We start from the raw sequence: 26,722 nt of genomic DNA, 5'->3' as shown, positions 1-26,722 counted from the left end.
TCCTTGACAATGTTAGAGTGGAACAAGCAAATTTTAAAGCAAACTATGGCATTTAAAACATCTGTGCGAGGCGCAGCAACAGAATCAGCAGGCAATAAGGGCCGTTGTTTCGTCAATAGTACAACTGATAGGTAAACAACGTTTTCGGGGGTAGACGAGTAAGTTATATGAAAGGTATTAGCGACACCGTAAAATACAAGAAACCTCAAAAATACTTAGGTAATCAGAAATATTTTGGAAAAGGAAACGTTTAATAGCTAAATGTGTTACTAAACGTTCACTCCACTTATTTTATGAAATTTGTACAGACGTTTTCAGTGTTAATTGTTCTTTTCCTTTCCTTCCTTGTTTCTTTGTCACCAGAGGATGGTAAGTGAAAAGACAATATATCTCTCGAGTTCTTAAAGTGTATTTCTCTTTAATACTGTAAAGTTTTAGTTCATAGTTATTCGTTTGAAACACTTTATTATTTCCCTGTTACGCAATTTCTTCCAGTTGTACATAGGTTTTCAATACTGAACGAATTTCTCTCTCTCTCTCTCTCTCTCTCTCTCTCTCTCTCTCTCTCTCTCTCTCTCTCTTTCGTCTGATTTTTATAGGGACACCTCCCACCATAAAATGTGGAAGGGATAAAAAGGTTAACGACACAGGGTGTACCGGATCAAGGCGAGTTTGGTACGCCGTGCCCACTGTTAGTGACGATTCAGGTGATGTAGATTATGAGTGTGTACCTGATCGGGGAGACTACTTCGATGTAGGCACGACAACGGTCACGTGTACAGCCACTGATGGAGCTGGTAATAAAGCAAACTGCTCGCTGGAAGTCACCGTTGGTAGGTATACTTAACATAAATTCGCAAGGATTTATTGTGCCTTCGCTTACCGTTATTTGGAGTTTCTGGTGGTTATGTCGTGTGTAGACGAGCTGGAAGATAACAATACACTTATAAATCAACATAATGTACATATGCAATAACTAACATTAAATGACACAATAGAGCGCTTGTCATCGGACTCGCTACCTGATATAGTGTATATCACTGAAATGGTCGGGTCAGTAGAGCCCTCTTGTTTCCGTTACTGTGTCGCCGTTATTGTCTATCCATTCCTGCGTACAGTCTTTGCAAAGTACATTTACAAAATTATTTTATTTTTATCATCTTTCTTTTACTTTCTACATTTGATGCCTGCAGAAGAATGTGATCGTAAGTAAACACATTATAAAAATATTTTTAGTAAAATATCTTGATTGGAGGAAGGAGTTGGAGTAGTTGTACCAATATCGGGCAAGATATATGATTTCCAGACACTCAACCGGTTATCGATTGTAGAAAGGACGAAACTGTTGAAGACACAGAGTATACAGGATCAATTTTGTGACCAAATGATTATACCTTAAACTCAACATATTTATGTGAAAGTCACTTCATGGCTTCTTAATATCACTTTTCACAGAGACACCACCGGAAATTACTTGTCCTGACCCTATGACTGATTATGACACTGATGGTGACGGTGAACAGATAGTGAAATACCAAACTCCCAGCTCAGAGGATGCAACAGTTGAATGCAATCCACCATCTGGGTTTGCCTTCCCTGTTGGTACAACACCTGTGATATGCATAGCAACTGATGCAGCAGGAAATCAGGCCGAATGTTCATTTGAAGTTACTATTGGTAAGTAACTTAACTTTAAACCTATTATTTTGTAGCTTTGCTGTAATTCTCGAATGAAAAACCTTAAGAAGGGTGTTTCATCACTATCACAATGAGTCTTTTATGTTTAACAAATATTTAACACTTTCCACATGAATAAAGGAACAAAGTGTGATAATGTGCTTCAGTTTTTAAAATAGTATAAGCGTAAAACGTAAGAATGAGCAGCAGATAAAATGCAATATCGACTAATTTTGTAACGATGTAGGCCAGTGACGAAGAGACACTGTCAGCTTTCAACAGTTAAGTGCTTTCAATGTGAAACCACAGATGTGTGTATCATCCTTGTAATTCGATAGTGGTAGTGTTACCTTTCCAGCAAGTAGTTATATATCTTGTATCTTACACAATAATGTCCACAACAACGGAACTTTCAGCGCACGTCTTGACGATAAATCATTTCATTCTTTAAACATCACATTTATTTATTTTCCGTTTATATGTCATCAGTGGATAGTAAGTATCATCTTGCTTATTTCTTACTTTTTTCTTATGTTTTTGGCCTGTAGAATTAGCATTAATATTGAACAAAGTGCCGTTTTATTGATGAAATAAGAGTGAAAAAGATCAAAACACATTACGTTTCTCGCATAAATGTTGTGATAGTTACAGACTAACTAAACCAACACGTCCAGAATGTCACAATATGTAATAAATAAATCACCGTTCACAGAGACACCACCAGAAATTGAATGTCCTGACCCTATGACTGATTATGACACTGATGGTGACGGTGAACAGATAGTGAAATACCAAACTCCAAGCTCAGAGGATGCAACAGTTGAATGCAATCCACCATCTGGGTTTGCCTTCCCTGTTGGTACAACACCTGTGATATGCATAGCAACTGATGCAGCAGGAAATCAGGCCGAATGTTCCTTTGAAGTTACCATTGGTAAGGAACTTATCTTTTTATATCTTTGTCTGTTGCCGTTTTAATACTGTAGAAATGGGAAGAATGGTTTCTCACTATTAATATAACTTTTGTACTGTAATACACATTTTTGAAAAATTTGCATGTGGTGAAAGTATGGAAATGTAAAAATGTGTTTGGGTTTGAAATTAGCGTAAAACATATGAATCGGAAGTAGATTAAACCAGTAGAAGACACTGATATACATACATCTCGATTTTTATTTGGGGATGTTACTTTTCTCACTGGTACTTTTAAAACATTTATCCTCCACGATAATTTCAATACAGAAAGTATCTTTCAGAGCATAACTTTTTTGAGAAATCACTTCATACATTAAGGATTATATTTCCTTCTTTGTTTCCCGCTAATCCTTCATCAGTGGATAGTAAGTATCACTGTTGTTTTCTGTTCTGCTTTTTATCTCATATAATGAGCATTCACAACAGGGAAAGTGTCATTTTGAATGCAAAAAGAGAAAGCACAATATCAATCATTTGTCGCCTTAATGCTGTCAATGGTACAGTCTAATTAAACAAACACTTTCAGAATATCATAGAATGTCTCTTTCAGCATATCAGAGAATGTCTTTAAAATGTCACGTTTCACAGAGACTGCACCAGAAATTGTGTGCCCTGACCCTATGACTGATTATGACACTGATGGTGACGATGAACATATAGTGAAATACCAAACTCCCAGCTCAGAGGATGCAACAGTTGAATGCAATCCACCATCTGGGTTTGCCTTCCCTGTTGGTACAACACCTGTGATATGCATAGCGACTGATGCAGCAGGAAATCAGGCCGAATGTTCATTTGAAGTTACTATTGGTAAGGAACTTACCTTTGGATCTGCTATATCGCTCTTAACATTAGAAGTGTAGATAAATACACAACCATGAAAACTTGCAGATGATTGAAGAATCAAAATGTAAATTGTGTTCGGGTTTTTAAATAGCATAAATTGTGTTCGGATTTTTAAATAGCATAAGTTATGAAGTTAAGAATTGGTAGTGGATAAAGCAAATACCGACCAACATTTAACGACGTGGGCTGGTGACGAAGAGATACCCTCAGCTGAGAACCAAAACTTGAAAGCAGTAATGTTTGTGGCAGCCTGATTACTCTGCTGTGCACGTGTTACCTTTCTAACAGTAGTTTTTAAACTTGTATCGTACACGACAATTTCAATAAAGACTGGATTTTTGTATGCAGGTGTTTTCGATAATCATTCCATTCTTAAATATTGAATGTTTTTCTTTCTTCTCATTTTCTTTTGTCAGTTGATAGTAAGTATCACTTTGTTTTTTGGCGTGTTTTTCCTCGTATAATTATTATTCATAAACAGAATTGTGTCATATTATATTAATTCAGTAAAATAAGTTTGAAAAAATTTCACGTCTGAGTTTTGTGAATGTTACAGACTAACTAACCGAACACGTTTAGAATGTCATAGAATGTCTTTAAAATGTCACGTTTCACAGAGACTGCACCAGAAATCGTGTGCCCTGACCCTATCACTGATTATGACACTGATGGTGACGGTGAACAGATAGTGAAATACCAAACTCCAAGCTCAGAGGATGCAACAGTTGAATGCAATCCACCATCTGGGTTTGCCTTCCCTGTTGGTACAACACCTGTGATATGCATAGCGACTGATGCAGCAGGAAATCAAGCTGAGTGTTCCTTTGACGTTACCATTGGTAAGAAAATAAAACTTTTTCTTGAGAACTCGTAAATACAAACGAGAGAGTCGGGATGTTCCCCTTGATAGCAATTGGAAACATTTCTTTTGAACTTCTTCTTCACATTTAAGGGATATTTCACAGCTAGAAATATTTTATGTGCCTTTTGTTAATTGGTCTTTTTTATTCCTCTTATTTCCTCCCTTTCAAGTTGACGGTAAGTTAATGATATTTACATTGATATAATTGAATATATATCTTCATTGTGCATGTTTCACTTTATTAGCTCAATATTAACAGTGGAAATGATAATATGAAAACCGAAACTTAATCAGACTCTAATTTTCAACGGCTATTCATAACATAATGAGACGTTTGATTTAGTGTGTGCTTACCATCATCCGTTTAATGATGAAATGAATTATTATTGTATTATTATACAACAAAGGGATTACAGAAGGTAAACGGAAAAAGTAAGAAGTAATAGTGAAGTTAAAAATTAGCGTTGAAGAGGTTTCTCCTCTTTAATATTTCCTTTGAAATTATGAGTTCTATCATGTAACTTTTATAAGATGTTCTGTAGGGAAAACATAGCCTGCCTCTATAGTTGTGTCACATGTTCTGTGTACCCTATATAGCTAGCTACTGATGGAAACATCTGCCATTATGTAACTGGCCACTGTAATGGTAACAGTAAAATTGAACTCTCCGGTAAGGCAGGCAGTAATTTCCTTAATTTGTGAACACGATTGGAACTAATGTTTTGAAATAATTTGATTGTCAAATTTTTCAAAAGTCTAAAAAGTGTTAGTTGCTCTATAGCTGAATGTTGCAATATTACAAATTACTCATAACGTAAAAAGGAATGAAAGGAAGGATGAGCTAACGTTTGCACATTAAACCGACATTTCTATACTATGCAATTATCCCAAATTAGTTCCAATCGTGTTTATGAGTAGTTTTGCAAATTATACGCAGTTGACTTTTTTCAACCGATTCGCCAGTTGTTCTTTAAGTAGCCGCTTTTGTTAATGCATTGTAGCATTTAAAAGGTTTCAATGATCTCGGTTACAGCAACGCCTCCCACAATCAAATGTGCAAACGATAAGACCGTAGACGACGACGGTTGCACAGGGTCACAACGTGTTTGGTACAAACTACCAACCGTCACTGACGATTCTGGTGTGGTAGATTATGACTGTGTACCTGCTCCGGGATCCATCTTCACAGTTGGCGTCACACCGGTCACGTGTACAGCCACTGATGGAGCTGGCAATACAGCAAGCTGCACATTGGACGTTATAGTCGGTACGTATTGACTACATCTTTATCATAATTATTCAAAAAGTTCGCCATTATTTTATTTAATCCGTCTGGTTTTCAAATTTTGAGGCATAACGATGTTGTTACACATTACACTGCTTATTAAGGTGGAGCTGCATGTTGCCGAAACAGTTTTTTCAAAGCAATATTTCTCATCAACGATGACCAGAAAACTACCTTATACTATATATTTTCGAAAAGCAGAGACTCTAAAAGTAGTATGGTAACAGTTGTTTTCTCGGAATATAAAGTGGGTGTATATTTGTGGTAAAAAACTCAATTTTGGTATTAATGATGAAAATTAATTTAAGTTAAAAAATTGACACTATTTTCTGAAATGTAATATTTAATTTGGAAGAAGAGTATATGTAGGAAAAAACGACAGTTTTATTTTGCATCATCTGTACATATTAAAAAATGACAAGGGTTTAAAAAACTGACAGTCAAAAAGGTGATTAAAATCATGATCAGTAAAATTCAAATGCCTGTTATTTAAAATGTAAGAACTTGATTGCCAAACAAAAAAGTCGTTTTTTTAAAGAGCATTTAAAGAACTTAATGTGAAAATTTCAGCAAATTCGACTCAGCCAGACTGGAGTTAAATTCTTGGAAATTTTGAAATTTGGAGGAAAAAGAAGCCAGGAAATCGGCTGATTTGCATTCATTTGCATAAATTAACACTTCTTTAACACGAAACTTACGACTGCTTGACAACCTAAAAGGTGAACCCCACCAAAATTTTAATCTCGGGTTAACATATTAATTAAAATTGAATAAGTATTTGCGAAAACGTGATTTTGAGCAAAATATGGTGTGTTGGGTGCAGCGCCCCCTTAAATTAATTGACGGACGGCGTGTTGTGCGATGCATATTCACCAGTATTGTTATACAATGTAATGATAAAACTGGATTTAAAAGGAATGAGGATACAAATTTCGTAGCTAAAATTGTATTTATGAAGATGAAATTTGTGCAGACATTATATACAAAACTCTAGTTTTCTACCACTTCCATCATCGTTGCCCTTGAACTACCGATCTCTTCGTGAGTCTCAATGCTTAGACGTAATGACATGCGCTTCTTTGTTTTAATACATAATCACATATTTTATTTAATGCTATCTCGTTCTGTACAATTCTTCTGCCTACAGAGGAATGTGACCGTAAGTAAAAGCTTTCTCAAAAACTTACTTCCTTTCATTCAAAATGAATACTCTTATTATTTGAGAAGTTTTACACATGTGATTGAATTCACATTTATCTTCATTGTATAATACATAAGCGAAGTTTACGTGTCAAATCCTTTTCAATTCGTTTAAATAAATAAGGTAACTGGATTAAAAGGCAGATAAGAAGTTTTTATTGGCACTTTTGTGCAAGTAACATTCGTTTGAATCATTTCAGTTACACCACCTGACATTAGTTGTGCAAGTGACAAGACCGTGGATGATGATGGATGTACAGGGTCACAACGTGTTTGGTACAAACTACCAACCGTCACTGACGATTCTGGTGTGGTAGATTATGACTGTGTACCTGCTCCGGGATCGATCTTCACAGTTGGCGTCACACCGGTCACGTGTACAGCCACTGATGGAGCTGGCAATACAGCAAGCTGCACATTGGACGTTATAGTCGGTACGATCCGATAAACCTTTGTCACCAAACTCCTGATAGAATAATATGTTTTTGATTTCTCTATTGAAAAACCTTATGACTGTGTAAGATTGAAAAATAAATGCAAAAATATCCCATGTAAAGGATTGAGAGTAAAACTTTGTAGTACTTAGCTTAGTAGTACTTAGCTTGTCTTTGCTAGACGACAAGTACACAGAAGCTGCTTATTACAAGGGTATAAAGTTGACTACATTTTTATCGTTATTATTCAAATAGTTCGCCACTGCCTTATTTATCCTAATGACGTATTTTGTTGAATGGTAGCTTATTTATCGTCTAGTTTGCAAACTTTGTTGCCTAAAAATATTGTTACACGTTACACTGCTTATTAAATTAGTTGAAGACGTGTTGTGCATTGTATTTTCGCTATTAAGACATAAATTGACGCAGCATTATATTAAAATAAAATGATAAAACTGGATGTAAAAGGATTAAGTCAAGAAATTTCGTAGTTCAAATTGTATGTTTGAAGATTAAATTTATGCAGAAATTGTATACAAAACTCTAGCTTCATACCATCTCCACCATCGTTGCCCTTGAATTGCGGATCTCTTCGTGTGTCTCAATGCTTAGACGTAATGACATGCGCTTCTTTGTTTTAATACATAATCACATATTTTATTTAATGCCATCTCGTTCTGTACAATTCTTCTGCCTACAGAGGAATGTGACCGTAAGTAAAAGCTTTCTCAAAAACTTACTTCCTTTCATTTAAAATGAATACTCTTATTATTTGAAAAGTTTTACACTTGTGATTGAATTCACATTTATCTTCATTGTTTAATACACAAGCGAAGTTTACGTGTCAAATCCTTTTCAATTCGTTGAAATAAATAAGGTAACTGGATTAAAAGGCAGATAAGAAGTTTTTATTGGCACTTTTGTGCAAGTAACATTCGTTTGAATCATTTCAGTTACACCACCTGACATTAGTTGTGCAAGTGACAAGACCGTGGATGATGATGGATGTACAGGGTCACAACGTGTTTGGTACAAACTACCAACCGTCACTGACGATTCTGGTGTGGTAGATTATGACTGTGTACCTGCTCCGGGATCGATCTTCACAGTTGGCGTCACACCGGTCACGTGTACAGCCACTGATGGAGCTGGCAATACAGCAAGCTGCACATTGGACGTTATAGTCGGTACGTATTGACTACATCTTTATCATAATATCTCCATAGTGAAAATCAAGATAAAACAATCACGTGGCTTAGTAGGTTTTTGTCGTCTTCGTCTTCTTGTAAGTTTTTTGTCATTCATGGTCGTCGCCATGCTGCTTACTCGTGAATATGGGTCGGTAGTAACCTACGTACAAGCGAAAGATTCGCCATAAGTTTAATCCCAATACGTCTACACGGTTACAATATCTAGAAATATTAGCTGTCTGCAAAGACATAGACCACCTCAGTCAAACAGATACAGCGTTTGCATCTCGTGTTTGCATCAAGAATGAGAGAGTGTTAAGTATATCTCTGTCTAGAGAAAAGTTTAGTTGTTTCCATATCGGTATATTGTCGTGACTTTAATATGCGTCGATAATTATGTAAAGAAAGACGACAAAAGCAAGTTAAAGAGGTCACTCCCATCTAAATATTTCTAATAGTAATAAATTGATCAGTAACACAGAATGTCTGATAATTGCTGATGACTTGAGCAGTAATTAAAACAATAAACACTCAAAACAAATGGTTACTTCAAAATCGGACAAAATAAACCAGCTAAAATTATTCTGCAAAATAAGCTATGGCTTTGCCGGAAAACTTTTGGAACTACTTTCTCATTTTGAATCGATAAAGTTTAAATAGATGGTAAAACGTTATCTATTTACATGTTGTACATGATTGCCCATTGTCAAGTATCTACTAGACTTAGAGAAAAAAATCATTGTCCTGTTGAGTTACAAGCCATAATTAAATCCATGAGACAACCGTAGATGACTTCAGGTGTGTCTTCATATAAATAGTCTAACAGCGATAACATTCTCTGTAACGATTCGATATCTTCAATCAGATCATTTACATTTTTCATACATCAATTTAACTTTCATTTCTTTTTTTTACTGCCAACAGAAGAATGTGATTGTAAGTAAACAGGCGATAAGACGGTCATATTGCCCTTGTAAATGAATCAGCATGTTTTAAATTATTTTCAAATCAGCATAGATAAATGGGCCGTGGTTCGATAAGTATGTTGAAGGTGATTCAAAGTTGTATACATTACAATTTTACATGCCAATCTCGCCTTTGAATACATACTAATTGTGAATAGTAATGAGATATAGTGCCTTGCCGACATCACGGTCAACGGCAGCCAATACAATATAGTGCCTCGCCGACATCACGGTCAACGGCAGCCAATACAATATAGTGCCTTGCCCACATCACGGTCAATACAATACAATTTACGATTACCAGGGTTACACCCTGTACCTGATGTAAACGACAATTTTAATGTTGTGACCCACTAATGTACACATGAGTCTGGGGTGTCGGCGAATGAAAGTTACTAATTTCAATTCTTCATGCTTGTTTCTCTTTTAAACACCCGTTCCAAGTGTCTCCGCCTGAAATTGAATGCCCTGCCGACATAAAGGTCGACGACGACAAATGCAATTCACGAGAACCAGTGTACTACCCAGCACCAATTGTCAGCGACGATTCGAATGTTGTTAGATACCAGTGCACGCACGAATCTGGCTCAGTGTTCATGGTTGGCGAGACCACGGTGACATGTACTGCCACCGACGGTGCTGGGAATGAGGCTATGTGTTCGTTTAAAGTCAAAGTTTGTAAGTGTTCATTTTTTTCTAAAAATACGATTTTTCCGTGCAGTGACGCAGTAATTCTGATAAATGACGCAACTACAGAAAAAGCCATAATAATGCAAGTCATCGCCATGTTTTGGTAATGCCGATGATAACGGACGTTCTTGTATTCTTTTGGATGCACTCTCTCTTAAAAATAACTGGACAAAGCATGAATGTAACCGAAAACACACTGAACAAAGGATACACATGCTAAATGTATGTAATGTTGGTTGCCAATACACCATAGTGTTGTTGTTTGTACTGAAGATAGAAGATTGTTAGTGAACTCTTTGTTACAAAGAAACTCTGCTTCAACAAGTTTACCATCTACATGTGTTTCATTTCTCTGTTTCTCCTGTTCGATATTTGTGCAGTACCTTGTCCGATTGGACCTATTGTAAGGCCATGCCGACGATACCTAATTTTCCCGTGCTCTAAAACATGGATGGAAGCGAAGAGTCATTGTTTAAATCTGCAGCCTGAAGGTTACTTGGCCGAGATTCCGGATCAGGCAACCAACAATGCAATAGTGTCATATATCCGTAACACTGGCGATCGGTTCACCTGTAAGAAGTATTGGTTTGGAGCAAAATACGATGGAGGTCAGAATGAATGGCGGTACTTGGGTGTGCCGAACCGTTCTGCTAAGATATGCTACGAAAACTGGGGCAACGGAGAACCAGAGAGGCGCAACGGTTGCTGTGGATTGATTTGGTAAGATGAGATACTATCTAAGGTTATTCGTAAGAGTAAATTCACTTATCACTAAAGTAACTATTATGAATAGATTCTATAAAGTCAGTTCTTTATTGATACCATTTAGGAACAAGTAAGGTTAACTTCCGAGCCACCATTATCTGAATTAAAGTTCCATTAGCTGTATCTTCTTGCGATTTTTCCGTTAGTTTTGATTGAAATGATCACTGGGTCATGTTGAATCGCCTGTCAAATAACAGAGAATCGCATATTATTCGGAAACATTACGTGCCCTACAACTAAATAACATGTGATTTTACAACGAAAATTTCAATTTTGTCCGGACAGAAATACAAACTCTGTTGACACGCGGATTGCAACGTAGGCATTCTTCTGCACCTGCGCGAGCCATTTACAGGAATTTCAAAATAAATATCCATTACTTATGCCCGGCACTTACGTCGTAGTCCATTGTCCGAGCACGTTGCGTAGCCAGATGTCTGGCAATTCACGACGCAATGTTGTTTTGATCCCGCAATAAACGTGAACTTGTACATCTGGCGTGATCGCGGCGTCACCATATCTGCGTTCTCCCCAGCACGCTGAGCATGCCAGACGTCAACAAACGAGCTCGGAAGGGCAACACGTTTGAACAAAAATTAGCAGTTTTATGTGGCTATAACATCACTAATCATGTTTGTTTCTTCGTAAAACAACATTTTGCAACAAATATGAGCCTCCAACACGGAATTTTCCGAGGTAAAAAATGGTCAAAAGTTACAAATAATGGCCCTTTAATGAAAATTGAAAGATTTGTTTTATAATTTTTGAATGACTATCGACCATCTATTTATTTTCGTTTCAATCACTTGCCATATTTATTGATTTTCTTCTGTCCATGGGAATCTACAACATTGGCATTGAAACCTCTAATTCTATCTTTTAGGAGCCCTCGTAGATGGGGGACACGAAATGATGACTGGACCAGTGCTGGCTGTACAGAAAAGAATGGATTTGTCTGCATATGTTAATCATTGGTAAGGATCTCAAAGTTCACACGTTAACTAAGTACTAGATATGGACCAACATTACAATTCAATGTCAGTCATATAATACAACAGTTGCCCAGACTTTTTGCAGTAAACTTACCATACACACCCAACGTTGATCTGAATAGCTTGTAACAATATTGTGAGACAAGGAGAGACGGTTTTAGTGTATGAAGATAACATAAGTATAACCGCAGGGTGGAGGGACTGTGGTATAATCTATTTTAAATCGTTTGACTGTACAACTCCACTTCATTGTACATTACCTTTAGCCCCGCTATTTCCCTTGAAGACGGATTACAAAAAATAACAAAATCGTCATAATTCCAATTTCACCCATCAATCGTAAACATTACCGTTATATTGAGTCAAATATTATACGAACTGCTTCATGAATGCAAATCTAAGGCATGTAATGTGCCACTTGCTCAACGAATGAACGAGGTTGGATTGTAATAAAGTCACTGACCGTTACTGATTAAAATTTTACTGTCTGTTCTTTCCACAGATACAATATCTTCATACAATATCTTCATTTCAAAAGTCCAGGAAACTGACACTTATACGCTTTATTGAATTAAATTGCCGATGTTATTCTCAATAACTTGCAATGCCTTATAAATAAATAGATCATGCTTAAAATAGAAAAGTATGTCATTTTTTCATTGTGCGTGGATGTTCGTTGTTAGTTCACTTAGCTCATCACAGAATCTCCACCCAGAGATTGAACTGCGGTGTGGCGTGGGTAATTCTTACCAAGCTAGGGAGTCTCCGAGTCGTTGACCGCGCGCCCAAACCAATCTTTACTACAAGCAAATTTAAATACAAAATTGGGACTTCTTTCAGTCCTGCGCGTGCCCAACTGGCTCAATAAACGTGGCGGACATCTCATATTTTGAAAGGAGCTGTGCAACTAGAGACCGCACTTTCCTTACGCTAGTAAAAAATAATACCTAATCTGCTTTAACTTTGACTTTCGCGTCTTTAAAGCTAACAGTCGTCGATTCACATCCATGCATGAAACCTAAAGCAAGGTCTGTGTTTTACAATTGTTCAGGAAATCGAGGATCGATGTTGAAACTGGTGTATTTTCCATTTATCTAAAAGACAGAAACTATATTTTGCAAAACGAGCAACACCTTGGTGTAAAATGTCGCCTGTGGCAAAGATTAGTGTGATTACTGCTGAGACTCCCTAGCTAGGTAATAATTATCCACACCTCGCAAAATGCATCTCTGTTCGGAGATTGCTCATCACACTTTTCAATGTTGAAAATAGAGCCAGGAAATGTCGAATCAGGCTCAGACATCGTTCTTTCAAGAGAAATTGAAGGCTAAGAAACAAAATTTGAGTCAAAGGCCGACTGCTTGGAATCCTGAACTTTTCATGCCATTGCGTCTATGACATCAGATATAGCCACGGCAATCTTGATTTCATCAACAGCTTGTGCACAATAAAGTTTTCCTCCGTTTTCCGTGAAGTCCAATACAAAACACATCCCGCACGTTTACATAAATCACTGGTATTTGGTAGCACGCGTGTTGACAAATACCAGCAATTTCTATAAACGTGAAAAGTATGAAAAGTTGAGGATTCCAAGCATTTGACCTTTGATTCAAAAGGTTGGTCGCAGAGATCAAATAACGCCGATGAATGACTTGGTTCGAATGGCCACTGACTTGCACCCTATAGCAAATATTCTGCTGCTATAAAATGCGAAAAAACGTATTTGAAAAGTTGTAGTCACTGTCCTGTTGGTAAGCGGTAATTCTATCTTCGATTAGTGACGTTAGAACAGTGTAGCTAATTGTAAAATTACAACTACCATCTCTAACAATATGAAGTATAAACTAATATATTAAAGTTTGATATCGCATTACGTGTAATATTAAAGATTTTTTTACGCTATGAAAGCTTCAACGCGGAGCTCATCATCGTATGATGGAACGTCGGTCCATTTCTTGTCGTTAAAAGCGATTTTGCTAACCATAAGAACTTTCAAGTCAAGTAAAATACCCAAGCAATTTGAACAGATCACAGTATGGATAAGCAAAGAAGAACGACGTCACTCTGAAGTGTACATTGACTTTTCAGACTTCTTATCATAAAAAATTCTCTTGGCATGAACTCATCGTAAGATTGTAAATATCGTTATGATTCACTTTCAATGCAAAATACTTTATTTACATGTAAAGAACAATGCGACAAAAACGTCGATTGAGTAGACATGTGTACGAAAAATAACTCGTCTTTTTTATAAGAAATGACAACAAAATATCGAGAGAGAACGTTCTGTAAGAGAATGGCGTGTTTTGTTACTTTTGTACGATCCATCTACAATGACAGTTTGGAATTTATATGCAAAGCCGATACGCCACACACAATTACACATATTTTTCGTTAGTTTCATGAGAAACGATGTAAAGTTTACGTTTCGTTGGACGTGACTCAGATAAATATGTGTGCACTGACTGTGTCTTTTCACAGAATGCAATTCAAAAACTATCTACAAAATGACACTCTCTTTACAATATTCTTAAAGCCTTCTCTATGGACTTGAGGGATCACTTTAAAATTCTTTCAGAATATCAGAAGACTGACAGACACGGCCAAGTGAACAGTAAATCAATGTTATAGATTGGACGTAACCACACTTTCATTTCCATGAAATGCAATTTTTATGCAAAATAACCCTCCTTGCGAATCGTCTTACCATGACACTTATTACGTCTTACAACAGTAACAATAGCTGTGATTAGGTTCATGAATTTATCAGCGATGACATCAGTCCAAAGCATGAACTACTTCTGGCAATAATAAACAATTACTGCTGACGACGTTCGTCGGTCAAGGATTATGTATAAGCAGTATGCACCTCTAAAGTGAAAGACTCAAACTTTCCTAAACGAAACTTTTAATCATTCTCTTACCAAATCATAAATGAATATCAGGGAACACCGTTCAAATTTTTGAACCAGAGAAACAAATTACCCAACATTTTGTGATTTTTGAAATTCAAAATGGTCGCTATCCCTGTGTTAACTCAATGGGAAAGATCAAATTTTGGATTTTCGAAAAACTGAGACGTTTAAATTTTTCTTTCTCCAAGAGCTTAAAAATGAACCCCCGCAAGAGATAGATTAGAAAAGAATTGTAAAAGTTTAAGAGTCTGAATATCTCTCCCCGACGCGCGATCTACCTTAAGTTTCACCTCGGATGGCATCACATATATTGTTCATGTTGGTGCTTCTACATGCTCTCTCTCTCTCTCTCTCTCTCTCTCTCTCTCTCTCTCTCTCTCTCTCTGATGTTATCCAAACTGTAAAAATGTGTGTTTTCTGGATGAATAGCTAAACACATAATAACCATGGAGATAAAAACATAGATATTTTGTCTTTGACAAAGTTGCTCCTTCCTACGAAGAGAATAACTTCTGTATAATTCAGACGATCCCTTGATTCTTGGAACTTGGCATAACGATGATTTTTCCAAAGGATAAACAATATCAATTTACAAACTTTACTCCAGTATGTTTCAATGTCATTCTCAGTTACGTTGTAAAATGTTATTTATTATGACGTCATACTAAATTTCAAAGCGACTATATCTACAAACATATTTAGATATACGTTGTGCAAACAGAACAATATTGTGAACTAACGTTATTCGACATCTTTATGGACATTACGAATTGGCAAACCCTAAGTTTTACTTAAACGAGATACTATCCAGCAGTTTTATTAGATTTCGTAATGATATCTAAGCTTCAATTGAGACTGCCATGTTTATTTGAGCACAAAAAATGATGTTTTCCTTGGAATTCGAAGTTGCTGGCTCTTACCCTATCTGTGTGTTCTAAAAATATAAACATGGTGTTGTCGGCATTTCATAGAAGTTAATTATAGGAAGCAACACAAGAAACAATGAGACACTGAAATGGAAACATGTTGCTTCATTATTTAGGGAAACCAGATGAAGTAAATCTTTTACCGCAGTGCAAGGAACCATGTAATGGAAATTCACCTTCTTTGAAAATGATCAGGCTGTAGGTATTAGCTGATGTCGTGCCGTGCACCATCCAGACAATTCACCGTCATGACGAATTTAAAGAGAATAATAGTCTCGCCTCTACATTTGCGTGTCAGACCGAACGAGGCATAGTCTAATACTGGACCCTAGATTCAAATGCCAATTTGTATATAAGCTAGAGCTAACGCAGAATAACATCTCTCAATATCGTGGGACACAGTCACATGGATTTCTTCTAAACCCCTTTTGAGACGACACATACTGAAAGTCAAAGGTAAGCAGAGTTGATTAGTGTTAACATTCCAAATCTTGAAGAATACAACCTAAACATCAAAGGTTTTAAAGGATACTGCCAATACAATGTAAGGCTGAAACTCTTTCTTACACCACTATTTAGCATTCTTACATAATATTTGTGTCCACAAAGTGGTTCGATAAAGCTGTAGCACAGTCCTTTTATTACAAGAAAGGTGCGTACTCCCCATTTTCTATTTTGTACATTTATACTTTATGAGTACAACGTATCCTTTTCTCATCATCTAAGCGTGCCGCTTGCAATGTATGCTATACAGATATTCCGCCAGTAGTGTGAATGTAAGTCATATGTACTTATGATCATACGGCAATAAAATTTTGTTTTGTTCTGGTTCGTTTATGATGTATAGCCTTTTTCGCATGCGTCTCATCATATCGTTCATTTTACATCACACGTAACGTGATTGAATGCAATACTTCCTACCAAATCAAACATAAGATTCTTCATGTGACTTGTGCTGTAAGCAATACGTATGTGCGAGACACAATTCGGTGTCTAAAATACATCTTCTAAACCTCCTTCCTCCAGAACGTGAAAGAAGAAATCATGTTGGCTATCATAATGAAACACTGGGGAATCCATTTCATTATCTTTCTGTTGACGATCGAACAGGCCAGATCACTAATACCGGCTCGTCAGGTATTTCCATTTAGATAAAAGACATTCAGGAGAACCTCTGCCAATTTTTCCAACTCCCTGTCCATACTTAAGTATGCACATCTGGTCGCCGTCTGTCTCTGGCTTTCAGTCTGTTTGTTTGTCTGTCTGTCCGCCAATCTATCTATCTATCTATCTATCTATCTATCTATCTATCTATCTATCTATCTATCTATCTATCTATCTATCTATCTATCTATCTATCTATCTATCTATCCATCTATCTATCTATCTATCTATCTATCTATCTATCTATCTATCTATCTATCTATCTATCTATCTATCTATCTATCTATCTATGTTCTCCTGCTGTTCCCGTTAAACTGTTTCTATGTACTAGACCTAGATTTATTTTTCCTGCTGCAGTATACAATCGCCGAACTTTCATATCTCTTATTTTCTTGTTTAAAATTGGCAATTTTAAAACAAAATTGTATTATACAGTATCACATTAAGTTTTAAAAAATGCAGGTACTTGAAAAATCGGTCTTGTGTATGCTGTACAGTCCGAAATCGTAAATTCTCTTCTTTCCAGAAATCTTTACCTGTTGTTCCTAACGAACCCGGACGTGAAGATGATGATGACGCAGTACTGGCAAAGAGAGAAATACCAAGTAGGCTAAGAAATCGCAGAGACAGTAAGCAGATGAATTGTTACAAAACAATCAGATGTTATAGTAACATTGTACGTGAGATAGTTCGCAGCTTGTGTTTACAATCTCTGATTTAGGTCAATAATGTCTGAATACAATGTTTGTAAGAATCGTCAATCCCTGACTTCAATAGAACATTAAAACTTTAGACGGCATTTCAGCTGCATTCGTAAACTTCGAATCGTAATCAGATTCAAAAAAATTAGGATACGTTACAAAACTGTAGAAAGTTTGAATGAGGCAGTGTGGATTGTCTTATGAATTAAAATTTTCGGTACGCATAGTGCAGTCCTTGGAAGAATTCATTCCGAACCGTTCACAAATGTTCACAGTGTGTGGTCAGACGTTGACGGCAGCTACGGGAACGATCACCTCACCAAACTACCCGGATGACTATGACAATAACGAGGACTGCACGGTGACAGTGCAAGCTGCAGTGGGTAGTATAATTGAGATAGTCATCGACGATCTGTTCATCGATTTCAACGGCTATACGACCGATGGAGATCCTGAACACCCTGCAGGGATAAGATGTTACAAAGATTACTTGGAGGTAGGTTTTAACGATGACTAAAACACTTACGACGATGTAAGCCTTGGAAAAATTGCGGCATGCTGTTGTGTAAACAGGAAACATGGCCTTTTAAATATTTTCATCATCGAAGGACAGTGAGTTTGAGACTCAAGAACGGTGATGGTCCTTGAGCAACTTGAAGGCAATTTATTTATGTATAAGTTATTACTTCAATGGGTGGGGGGTTGTGGGCACCTCATCCTGTAAATGGACGTTCGCCTGTTAGGTGAATGGATTGAATAAAATATTACCTCTAACTAGATAATAAATAACCTGTCTATTTTGCTTATTATAGATGCAAACTAACGTAAACTGTCTCCCATTGTCGTTACCTCATCTATGAAAAGAGGCCATCCATTCTCAGTGCATTATCACGGAGAAATCCCATTTCCACTTTGTCTGTTTTAACATGAAGTATAATCTTTCTATCCAAGCTCCAAGACGTTGGTGTTGCGAGTACCAGATACTGCGGAAAGTTCGACTACAGAAAATGGACGTCTTTCGGAAATCAGGTCGAAGTTCATTTCCATAGCGACGGGGATACGGTTAGAGATGGTTTCTCTCTAACTTACAACATTCTGCCAAAGCCGTCTGGTATGTGAGATTCCAAATTGATGACAAACAAAAGATACCAATATTCCTTGTCGTCCTTTGCATAGCGGTGCAAGATAATTCCAAAGCCGTACAAATAAACATTCAAGAAAGAATGAAAAAATACCACAGCTCCTGGTATAATGCTTACTTTTCAAGAGTAATTCTCCCGACTATTTTCTGATATCATGATGGTATGTGGAAACTTGGCTAGTGAACTGCATTTCCCGCAACGCCAATTAAATAAATGTTGGGCAATGTTTTCCTAAAACATTTATCTCAAGTGTTTTTTCTTTTAATCAGACGAAATCATGTTCAACTTTGGGATCACCGAAGGCGATAACGAGGTTTCAACGTTGGATGACGGTAGTGAATATGTTGACTTCCCCTCCAAATATTTTGGCGTACATTACAATGGATTGTGGGTATGTACTGTATTTACATGTTTGATTTTAGAAAGATATACGCAGAAAGATACTTTTCCACTCAAAATTATTCATTATGGTATCAAGTACATCATCGTTCCAATATCTAATTCTATGTCGTGATTGTATCTGTAATAAATTGATATCCACATCTACAGGTTTACGTGGTCGATTGGTTCAATGCAGACAAAGGGTACCATTAACTTTACGACAAAAACATGATTCGAGGTATTTTTGTTCAAATCCAAAATGCAGATTAATACAAACGGGTTGTTATCATTCAACGCACCGGAACCAAGTTACAGTTCAATGCCGTTCCCACTGCCGTACGTTGGTAACCCAGTAATAGGACCATACTGGGCTGATGTAGATCTACGAAGTGGTGGTAAGATATTGTACCGCGTGACTGCCGACACTGCGCTACTTGCTGAGATCAGTGACGTCATTTCAGATGTTTTTGATGACAGCTTTGAAGCAAGCTCAGCTTTGGTGATAACTTGGTACGATGTTGCATTCTTTGCTACCTCCTGGATAGGACAGAGTGTGGTAGGTCAGAGTTCATTACCATCGACATTGTCCACCATATCTTTCTGTTTCAATGGCACCTATCATATTGCAGATATAGACGAAAATAATAAAGCATAAGATATATTTTTGAAAAATGGGGTCAGCGGTGGCAAGAGTGTTCAGAAACAATTTTATGCATGATGCATTATGTCGAAATAGTTGCAACATTTAAGTTTTAAGTTATAACTTTCATCAATCGCAAACCTACCTTGGGTACAGTGTTTACAATTTTCATGTGGCTCCTATACGACCTTTGAGCGCAGTTCCGACGATTCCCTCCAATTAAGCAGTAAAGTTAACTTCGTAAACTTTTTTCTTGTTTTATAAAGCGTAACACTTTCCAAGTTGTTCTGATAACGGACAGCAGCGGCTGCGGCTATGTCATCTTCAACTTCCACGAGATCCTTTGGACAACTTCGGCCGACACTGAACTCGGTAACGATATTGATCCTCACACAGGACTAAGTGATAGCGGCTATGAAGCACAGGTGAGAATACTCTCATAATTGTAAGTGAAGCAAGTAACTCTGGTGCCGCCGCAAACTAATTTAAACGTCATACTAAAAAAGCACTATGTAACAAAAGAGAGTACCATATGGTTTAGAATATAAGAAATGAGTAAGCCGGGTACCAGAACTTCTCCGTTTTCAAATACTCATTTCCATGACCAGATCAGCGTGTGACTTCTTTAGGTACTATTAGCCTGACAAATGTTGTTACACAACTTTTGCTGTGACATGACTTTTTTTCATAATAGCCAAGCTTGCCATTTGCACCTTTAGTTTTCTGAAATGAAGAGTGAAAACGTAATTTTAAGTTTCAACTTGCGGGGACGGTCCATTTTACAAACTGAACTCCGGAAAGACGGTTTCAGATAAAAATAACGGTGAACCCAAGGAAAATGTACTCTCGTAGGGTTTTATATCAATCTGTAATGTATATTATCTCTGCAGTTTGGCTTCGATGCTGGAGACGCAATGAGGGCGTTTTCCCATCCAGACTCACAGACTATTCAGATAAGACATGTAGATGACGGTTCCAATATTGATGTCCCTGGACGTTGGCTGGCTAAAGTCTGCGAACCAGGTAAACAGGGCCGTCCATAGTAATGAATTAATGAGCCTTCATAAAACCCGAAATAGGCCATTTAACACAACAAAACAATTTAACGAAATCCGCGAAAATTTACAACTATTTTTGAAACTTAGCATTTCTTTATTACAATCTTTCTATTCTGAAATAACTCATTACGTCTAGATATAATTCAACTCTTGACTCCTGACAGCTTTTGTAATCCTTTATGTTTTCTTCGTTGTTGTCACAGAAATCAATTACTGTTCGTTCGGTAATGGTAATTGCGAGCAGATATGCACGATCGATGCCGAAGGTTTACCGATATGTTCTTGTGAAGAAGGCTATGATTCAATTGGCAACGATTGTATAAGTAATCAGTTTTTACTTTACTTATCATGACTAATTTAGTCATCAAGATGATCCAAGCCATTTTCCTACCCTACTCTACTTTGTTTTGTTTATGTCTAATGTTAAGCGAATAGCCAAAGGTGGCTTTGAAATGTGTCCGTGATAACCAAGCTAACTGTGTGTTTCGTACGTGGATTGTGTCCGTCTCATACGCTGAGTTGCGGTACCTAGGTGAACGCACTGTAACTTATGTATTGTGATAAGTAAAACAATAGAGAGAGGACACTGTGATGTATATTATATTTACACCGGTGTTTGAATGGCAACATCAGCAAACTTACCCATATGTGTCCTTTCCTTGTAAACGTAGGCATTGACGCATGCGCTGTTAATAATGGTGGATGTGAGCAAGTCTGTATAAATATTGGACAAGCGCAGAGAATCTGTGACTGTACACAGGGATATGAACTAAATGAAGATGGAACAACATGTGACAGTGGGTACAGATTTCACAACTTCATTTAATAATGGGTACAGATTTCACCACTTCATGTAATAGTGGGTACAGATTTCACAACTTCATGCGATAGTTGGTACAGATTTCACAACTTCATGCAATAGTGGGTACAGATTTCACAACTTCATGTGATAATGGGTACACATTTCACCACTGCATGTGATAGTGGGTACAGATTTCACCACCTCGCTTAATAATGGATACAGATTTCACAACTTCATGCGATAGTGGGTACAGATTTCACCACTTCATATGTTAGTGGGTACAGATTTCACCACTTCATGCGATAGTGGGTACAGATTTCACCACTTCATATGTTAGTGGGTACAAATTTCACCACTTCATGTGATAGTGGGTACACTTCATGTAACAATGGGTACAGATTTCACCACTTCATGTGACAGTGGGTACACATTTCACCACTTCATGTAACAGTGGATTTCACCACTTCATGTGATAGTTGGTACAGATTTCATCGCTTCATGTGATTATGGGTACAGATCTCACCACTTTATGTAATAGTGGGTACAGATTTCACCACTGCATGTGATAGTGGATACAGATTTCACCACTTCATGTGATAGTGGATACAGATTTCACCGAAACATCATCTTCCTGTTTTGTCAATGACCATAAAGTGACATGTACATCTTGCATTGTGCGTCTGTATGAAAAGATTGTGCGAATATGGGGCCACCAGTCTTAAAAGCTGACGCTCTAAAGGCGTAATTACCTAGACTATTTTGACGGGGGAGGGGTGTAAGGCCCAAATTTGTTTTTCATGAGTCAAAATCACAATAAGGATTGTGTTGGAACAAACTAACAGGCCGTCAAATTACAATGAACACGGTATTTTGATTGCAGCGTATGATATCGCTACAAGACATGACCTCGATCAATGACCTGCCCGTTCACGGTTGCAAAAATAATACAATTTGTCTGTAAGACATTCTTTGATACATTTGAACAGGACAAATCATGTTAGATCGGCAATACCTGTACTGTCTTCCAGCGGTTCGCACGCGATGTGCCCTGCTATGACGAAAATCACACAAAAAAAGACAAAAACATAATTTGAAGTCTGATATAGAAGAATACAGACGATTTGGAATATAGAAAAGAGTAAACTTAAAGTTTGTTTATCTATTTCACGTGTAGATTTTGTAAAACGTGTCCGTGAAAGACAGGTCCTGGTTTGTATTCTCCTTACTTGATAAATAACACAGTTTTCCTCAAACCAATTTTGTATTGAGGAATTTTGTTTCGAGGAGGAGGGGGATAGACGCCAAAATATGGAATTACGTTTCTACTCTGTCAGCTTTTATTAGTGACGATCCCCGTAAGTCATCCGGAACAACTTTGTCCCCTCTGAGAAGGTTATGATCAGCCCAAATTTCAATCTATTACCCGGCTACACTTTAGAAGACAGACTTGCCCTCTGTACAAAATTCGTGCCAGGGGACATACACTCAAACTCAAAAATAACATTTTCCCCTTCAAGTTATCTACAAATTCTGTGATGCATTGTCAGCGCAAAACAAATAATGCTGAAAAGGTGTTGAAAACTATTCAAAGTATGGATATTTTTTATCACCTTTCACAGATGTACAACTTTTTTACCGGAAGTTTATATATTAACGCACATGATCTGTTCCATCATAGCTGACACTGGGACAATTCTGCGAATTTGTCGAAAATACACACTACACAGCGAACCGCTCACTTGGCATGATGCCAAAGCCAGATGTGACGATAGAAATATGGCAATAGCCGACATACAGACATCGACTGCAAATATGGCTCTTGTTAATCTTCTTGGAAGCTCCGTCGACGGTGTCAGCAATTTCTGGTTTGGTGTCAATAGGATCCAAGGTGAAGGTTGGATGACAGCACAGGGAAACGATGTCTGCTATCAGAACTGGGCAAGCCCTGAAGAGGCTAACGCCATCAACGGCGAAAATTGTGCCCAGTTTTGGTAAGTTTGATCGAAATAGTCTGTTATATTTTTACACATTGAGAAGTATACAGAATGGTACAGTGAAGCTCTTTCAGTGTGTTTGCTCCATCTTCCAACCATCGATTGTATCTGTGCTGTATGTAACATAATATATTGTGTGCACTGTTATTGGTGGCAAGTGAATTTCTGTCCGAATATGAATTCCTTTTTACCAATATATAAAGATATGTCACACGCGATAGGCTGTATTACCAAGCCAAATAAATGATATTTCAATACTCTGTAATATTAACTGTAGTTGATACACATAACACATGAAAAAAATTTCGAAAGTTAAAGTTCCTGTCTCTGTAAGTAATGAACCGTTGTGTCACAATCGATTCATCATTTTACATAGTTGAAATTACATCTATATTTTCTAACTTTGACTCTATGAATGCACAAAATGTCAATCAAATGATAAATATCTTTGCACATTTATCCTCGTCATATTTTAACGTTAATGGGTTTTCATGTATCAATGGTACCAGCTTCCGCAGTGAAAATTGTAACAAAGATGCAAAACGCTTGATTTTCAAGTTCACATTTGTTTCAATCTATAGGTCTGAAAACGAATCCAAATGGACATCGGAACATTGTGACGATACTAAAGGGTTCATTTGTCAATACTGAAAGAACAGACGTGTGTATCTATAAGGTGAGTTAGATAAACTTAATAGACGTCGTCTAGGCAATATAATACACGTAACGTATGGTAAATGTTTATTTTATGGGTGGGCTTTGTCTAGTTACCACGCGGTAAACCGTGTGACGTAACTCTATTTGAACGTTACGTGTTGTGATGTAATAAACAACTGGTCCCAGTACACTATGATGTGACGTCACTCCATTTCAAGTGATTTGATGTGACGTGCTATGCTGCTGTGCTGTGCTGTGATTTGCTGTGATGTGACGTGACGTGATGTGCTGTGATGTGATGTGATGTGACGTGACGTGACGTGACATGGCGTGAGATGATGTGACGTGACGTGAGGCGATGTGATGTGATGTGAAGTGACGTGACGTGACGTGACTTGGCGTGAGGCGATGTGATGTGATGTGATGTGATGTGACGTGACGTGACGTGATGTGCCGTGCGATGATGTGACGTGACGTGAGGCGATGTGATGTGATGTGAAGTGACGTGACGTGACGTGACGTGAGGCGATGTGAAGTGACGTGAAGTGAAGTGTCGTGACGTGACGTGGTGTTACGCTTCAATACGTATCTGCATTTAAGATATGATGTGACCTGTGATATGGCATTACATTCTTTGACGGGAGTGAAATTACATAGTTGTGCTGATGTTACATCAAGTGCAAGGATGCTCTGAACGTTCATGTTTCGGTCTTATCATTGGTCCTCTTTCTTTTCTTACAGGGTTCCGTTCGGATGACGTCATCTATCTTGGACAATTTGGGGAAGCTCATGTCATTCCGTCTATGGCAATTTCAGCTTGAAGCTGAAAGTTTCCACTCATTATTTGTTCCGTTTTTTATTCAAATTATTTTTTATTCATTTTTGTAGGAAATACTGTGGTCAGTATTGCAAAGAAATAGCAGGTGACGTCTTCGTTAACGATGTACATAAAGATATCTACAAACACAATAATGAGGATTCATTGATCTGACGTATGTGAGGATTTGATTTGATTTGTATGTGCAATACTTTCCGTCGATTGATACTTAGTATTGTACTGATCAACAAGTTCGTCTTTTCAATAAAGTAGTGATATTTTGGCTCCTCGGCTGTGTATGGGTGTCTTACTTTTTACAAATTTAAGTACAAGCAGTACAGAAAAACCTGTCATAGTGGTCACCCTTACAGAGCGGTCACCTCTCTATAGTGGTCACTTTGTGGCAGTCCCGTGGCATTTTACATGTTAAAGGCCCTCTACAGAACAGCCACCTCTCTTATGTGGTCAGTGGTCACATGGAATTGCTCCATTTTGGTACAAAACCTGTATATAATGGTCAGTATATCTGACCCTCAATGAACTCTATCAAAAAATGCTCAGACTGGCAAGCACGAAATAAGTCTACTTTTACAGATTTTACATCTGCATTACAAGCTTTCAGAAACTAAATAGCTGTTCTATGTTTTTTAACAGATTTATGTTATGGAATTTTATAATTGCTTTTATCTTTCCCTAAATTAACCACTTAGCGCATCACCTGCACAGAAAGTAATGCCACACCCACCCTCTATAGAAAGGCCACCTCCATATAGTGGTCACTTTTTCTTGGTCCCTTGTGTGACCACTATACACAGGTTTGACTGTATATCTAAAATGTGGAACCGAAGTCGGGAATGTGACTTGTTCTTATGCTGCTCTCAGCTAAGCTACATGTATGAGCATTCGGCACTAGAGGGCGTACGTCCATCAAATTAATTGATTTTGAAATGATAGATTCACGAGTGGAAGACCTCTCAAGATAAATGGAATAATGGCCAGATGACAAGGAAAATAAAGTAATGAGACTGTCAATATCATGTTATATCAAATCATTGATTCTGATTTTTCTTGTTATCGACAGAGTACATTACCACAATTAGGTTTATTTTAATTGAAGATTGACGTCCTAAATATCAGTCATACTACGCCTTATGATGCAAGGATGGCGTTTCTCTCATAGTGTTTCAACGTATTTCGGTAAATCTATGTGAGCTGTTTTAGTCGTCTACATTAACAGAAACTGGTTTTCCAAATATCCATGAGAGAAAATGTCGACAAATTAATTGCCTGCATTTGGCAGTGACAAACCCAATAGGAAGAAATCTCGACGTTAACTGACATGCGCCGTCGAATACATTCCTGAGGTAGAATGCGGAAACATTTTACGATTAAAGTATCTTTTAAACAAGATTTAAAATACTTAAAAACTCAAATTACTTTTGCTTGATTTTGCTTATATTGGTTTACTTTGAATCTCTCTACGTAAATAAAGTTCAAACGTCTTACTCGTCTTACTTCGTGGGAAGAGAAAATTCTATTTTTCTGAAGAGTTAGCAAGAGAGCGCTTGCCATAGACTAAACGCAGGGATGCTTGCCATTTTGAATTTCAAATGTAGGTAAATTTTGGGCAATTTGTTTCTCTTG

At 37.3% G+C, this 26,722-nt stretch overlaps 4 protein-coding genes across 5 annotated transcripts in view; all 4 read left to right on the top strand.

Annotated features, from left to right (window-relative positions):
- LOC139146153 (uncharacterized) overlaps window positions 1-847 on the top strand; it is a 31,265-nt gene extending 30,418 nt beyond the window's left edge. Inside the window, exons 44-45 of the mRNA XM_070717571.1 lie at window positions 364-369; window positions 651-847. Coding sequence (XP_070573672.1) covers window positions 364-369; window positions 651-847 — 203 coding nt within the window. The remainder of the gene's footprint in view (window positions 1-363; window positions 370-650) is intronic.
- A 4,515-nt stretch (window positions 848-5,362) lies between these two features.
- LOC139142074 (hyalin-like) lies at window positions 5,363-9,350 on the top strand. Of its 2 annotated transcripts, XM_070711871.1 has the most exons (4): window positions 5,363-5,627; window positions 7,046-7,279; window positions 7,980-7,991; window positions 8,233-9,350. In XM_070711871.1, exons 1-4 carry the CDS (start codon window positions 5,378-5,380, stop codon window positions 8,475-8,477), a joined length of 741 nt encoding a protein of 246 aa, XP_070567972.1. In that variant the 5' UTR covers window positions 5,363-5,377; the 3' UTR covers window positions 8,478-9,350. The 2 variants fall into 2 exon arrangements, with proteins under 2 accessions (XP_070567972.1, XP_070567980.1); XM_070711879.1 differs by lacking the exon at window positions 7,980-7,991.
- LOC139146138 (uncharacterized) lies at window positions 9,258-12,514 on the top strand. Its single transcript, XM_070717565.1, has 6 exons — window positions 9,258-9,267; window positions 9,394-9,405; window positions 9,879-10,112; window positions 10,505-10,844; window positions 11,773-11,863; window positions 12,384-12,514. Exons 1-5 carry the CDS (start codon window positions 9,258-9,260, stop codon window positions 11,855-11,857), a joined length of 681 nt encoding a protein of 226 aa, XP_070573666.1. The 3' UTR covers window positions 11,858-11,863; window positions 12,384-12,514.
- Window positions 12,515-16,100: 3,586 nt separating this feature from the next.
- Window positions 16,101-25,365, top strand: LOC139142066 (uncharacterized). Its single transcript, XM_070711858.1, has 14 exons — window positions 16,101-16,178; window positions 16,749-16,859; window positions 17,413-17,515; window positions 17,863-18,083; window positions 18,539-18,698; window positions 18,999-19,120; window positions 19,376-19,666; window positions 20,017-20,175; window positions 20,641-20,773; window positions 21,012-21,131; window positions 21,480-21,605; window positions 23,289-23,601; window positions 24,186-24,280; window positions 25,003-25,365. The coding sequence occupies exons 2-13, from the start codon at window positions 16,767-16,769 to the stop codon at window positions 24,253-24,255; spliced, it is 1,911 nt and encodes a 636-aa protein (XP_070567959.1). The 5' UTR covers window positions 16,101-16,178; window positions 16,749-16,766; the 3' UTR covers window positions 24,256-24,280; window positions 25,003-25,365.
- Window positions 25,366-26,722: the final 1,357 nt, after the last annotated feature.

This window comes from Ptychodera flava, chromosome 1 (assembly GCF_041260155.1).
Source record: "Ptychodera flava strain L36383 chromosome 1, AS_Pfla_20210202, whole genome shotgun sequence".
Lineage (NCBI taxonomy): Eukaryota > Metazoa > Hemichordata > Enteropneusta > Ptychoderidae > Ptychodera > Ptychodera flava.
The sequence above is the reverse complement of the archived record's forward strand: the minus strand, read 5'-3'. Positions and strand labels throughout refer to the sequence as shown.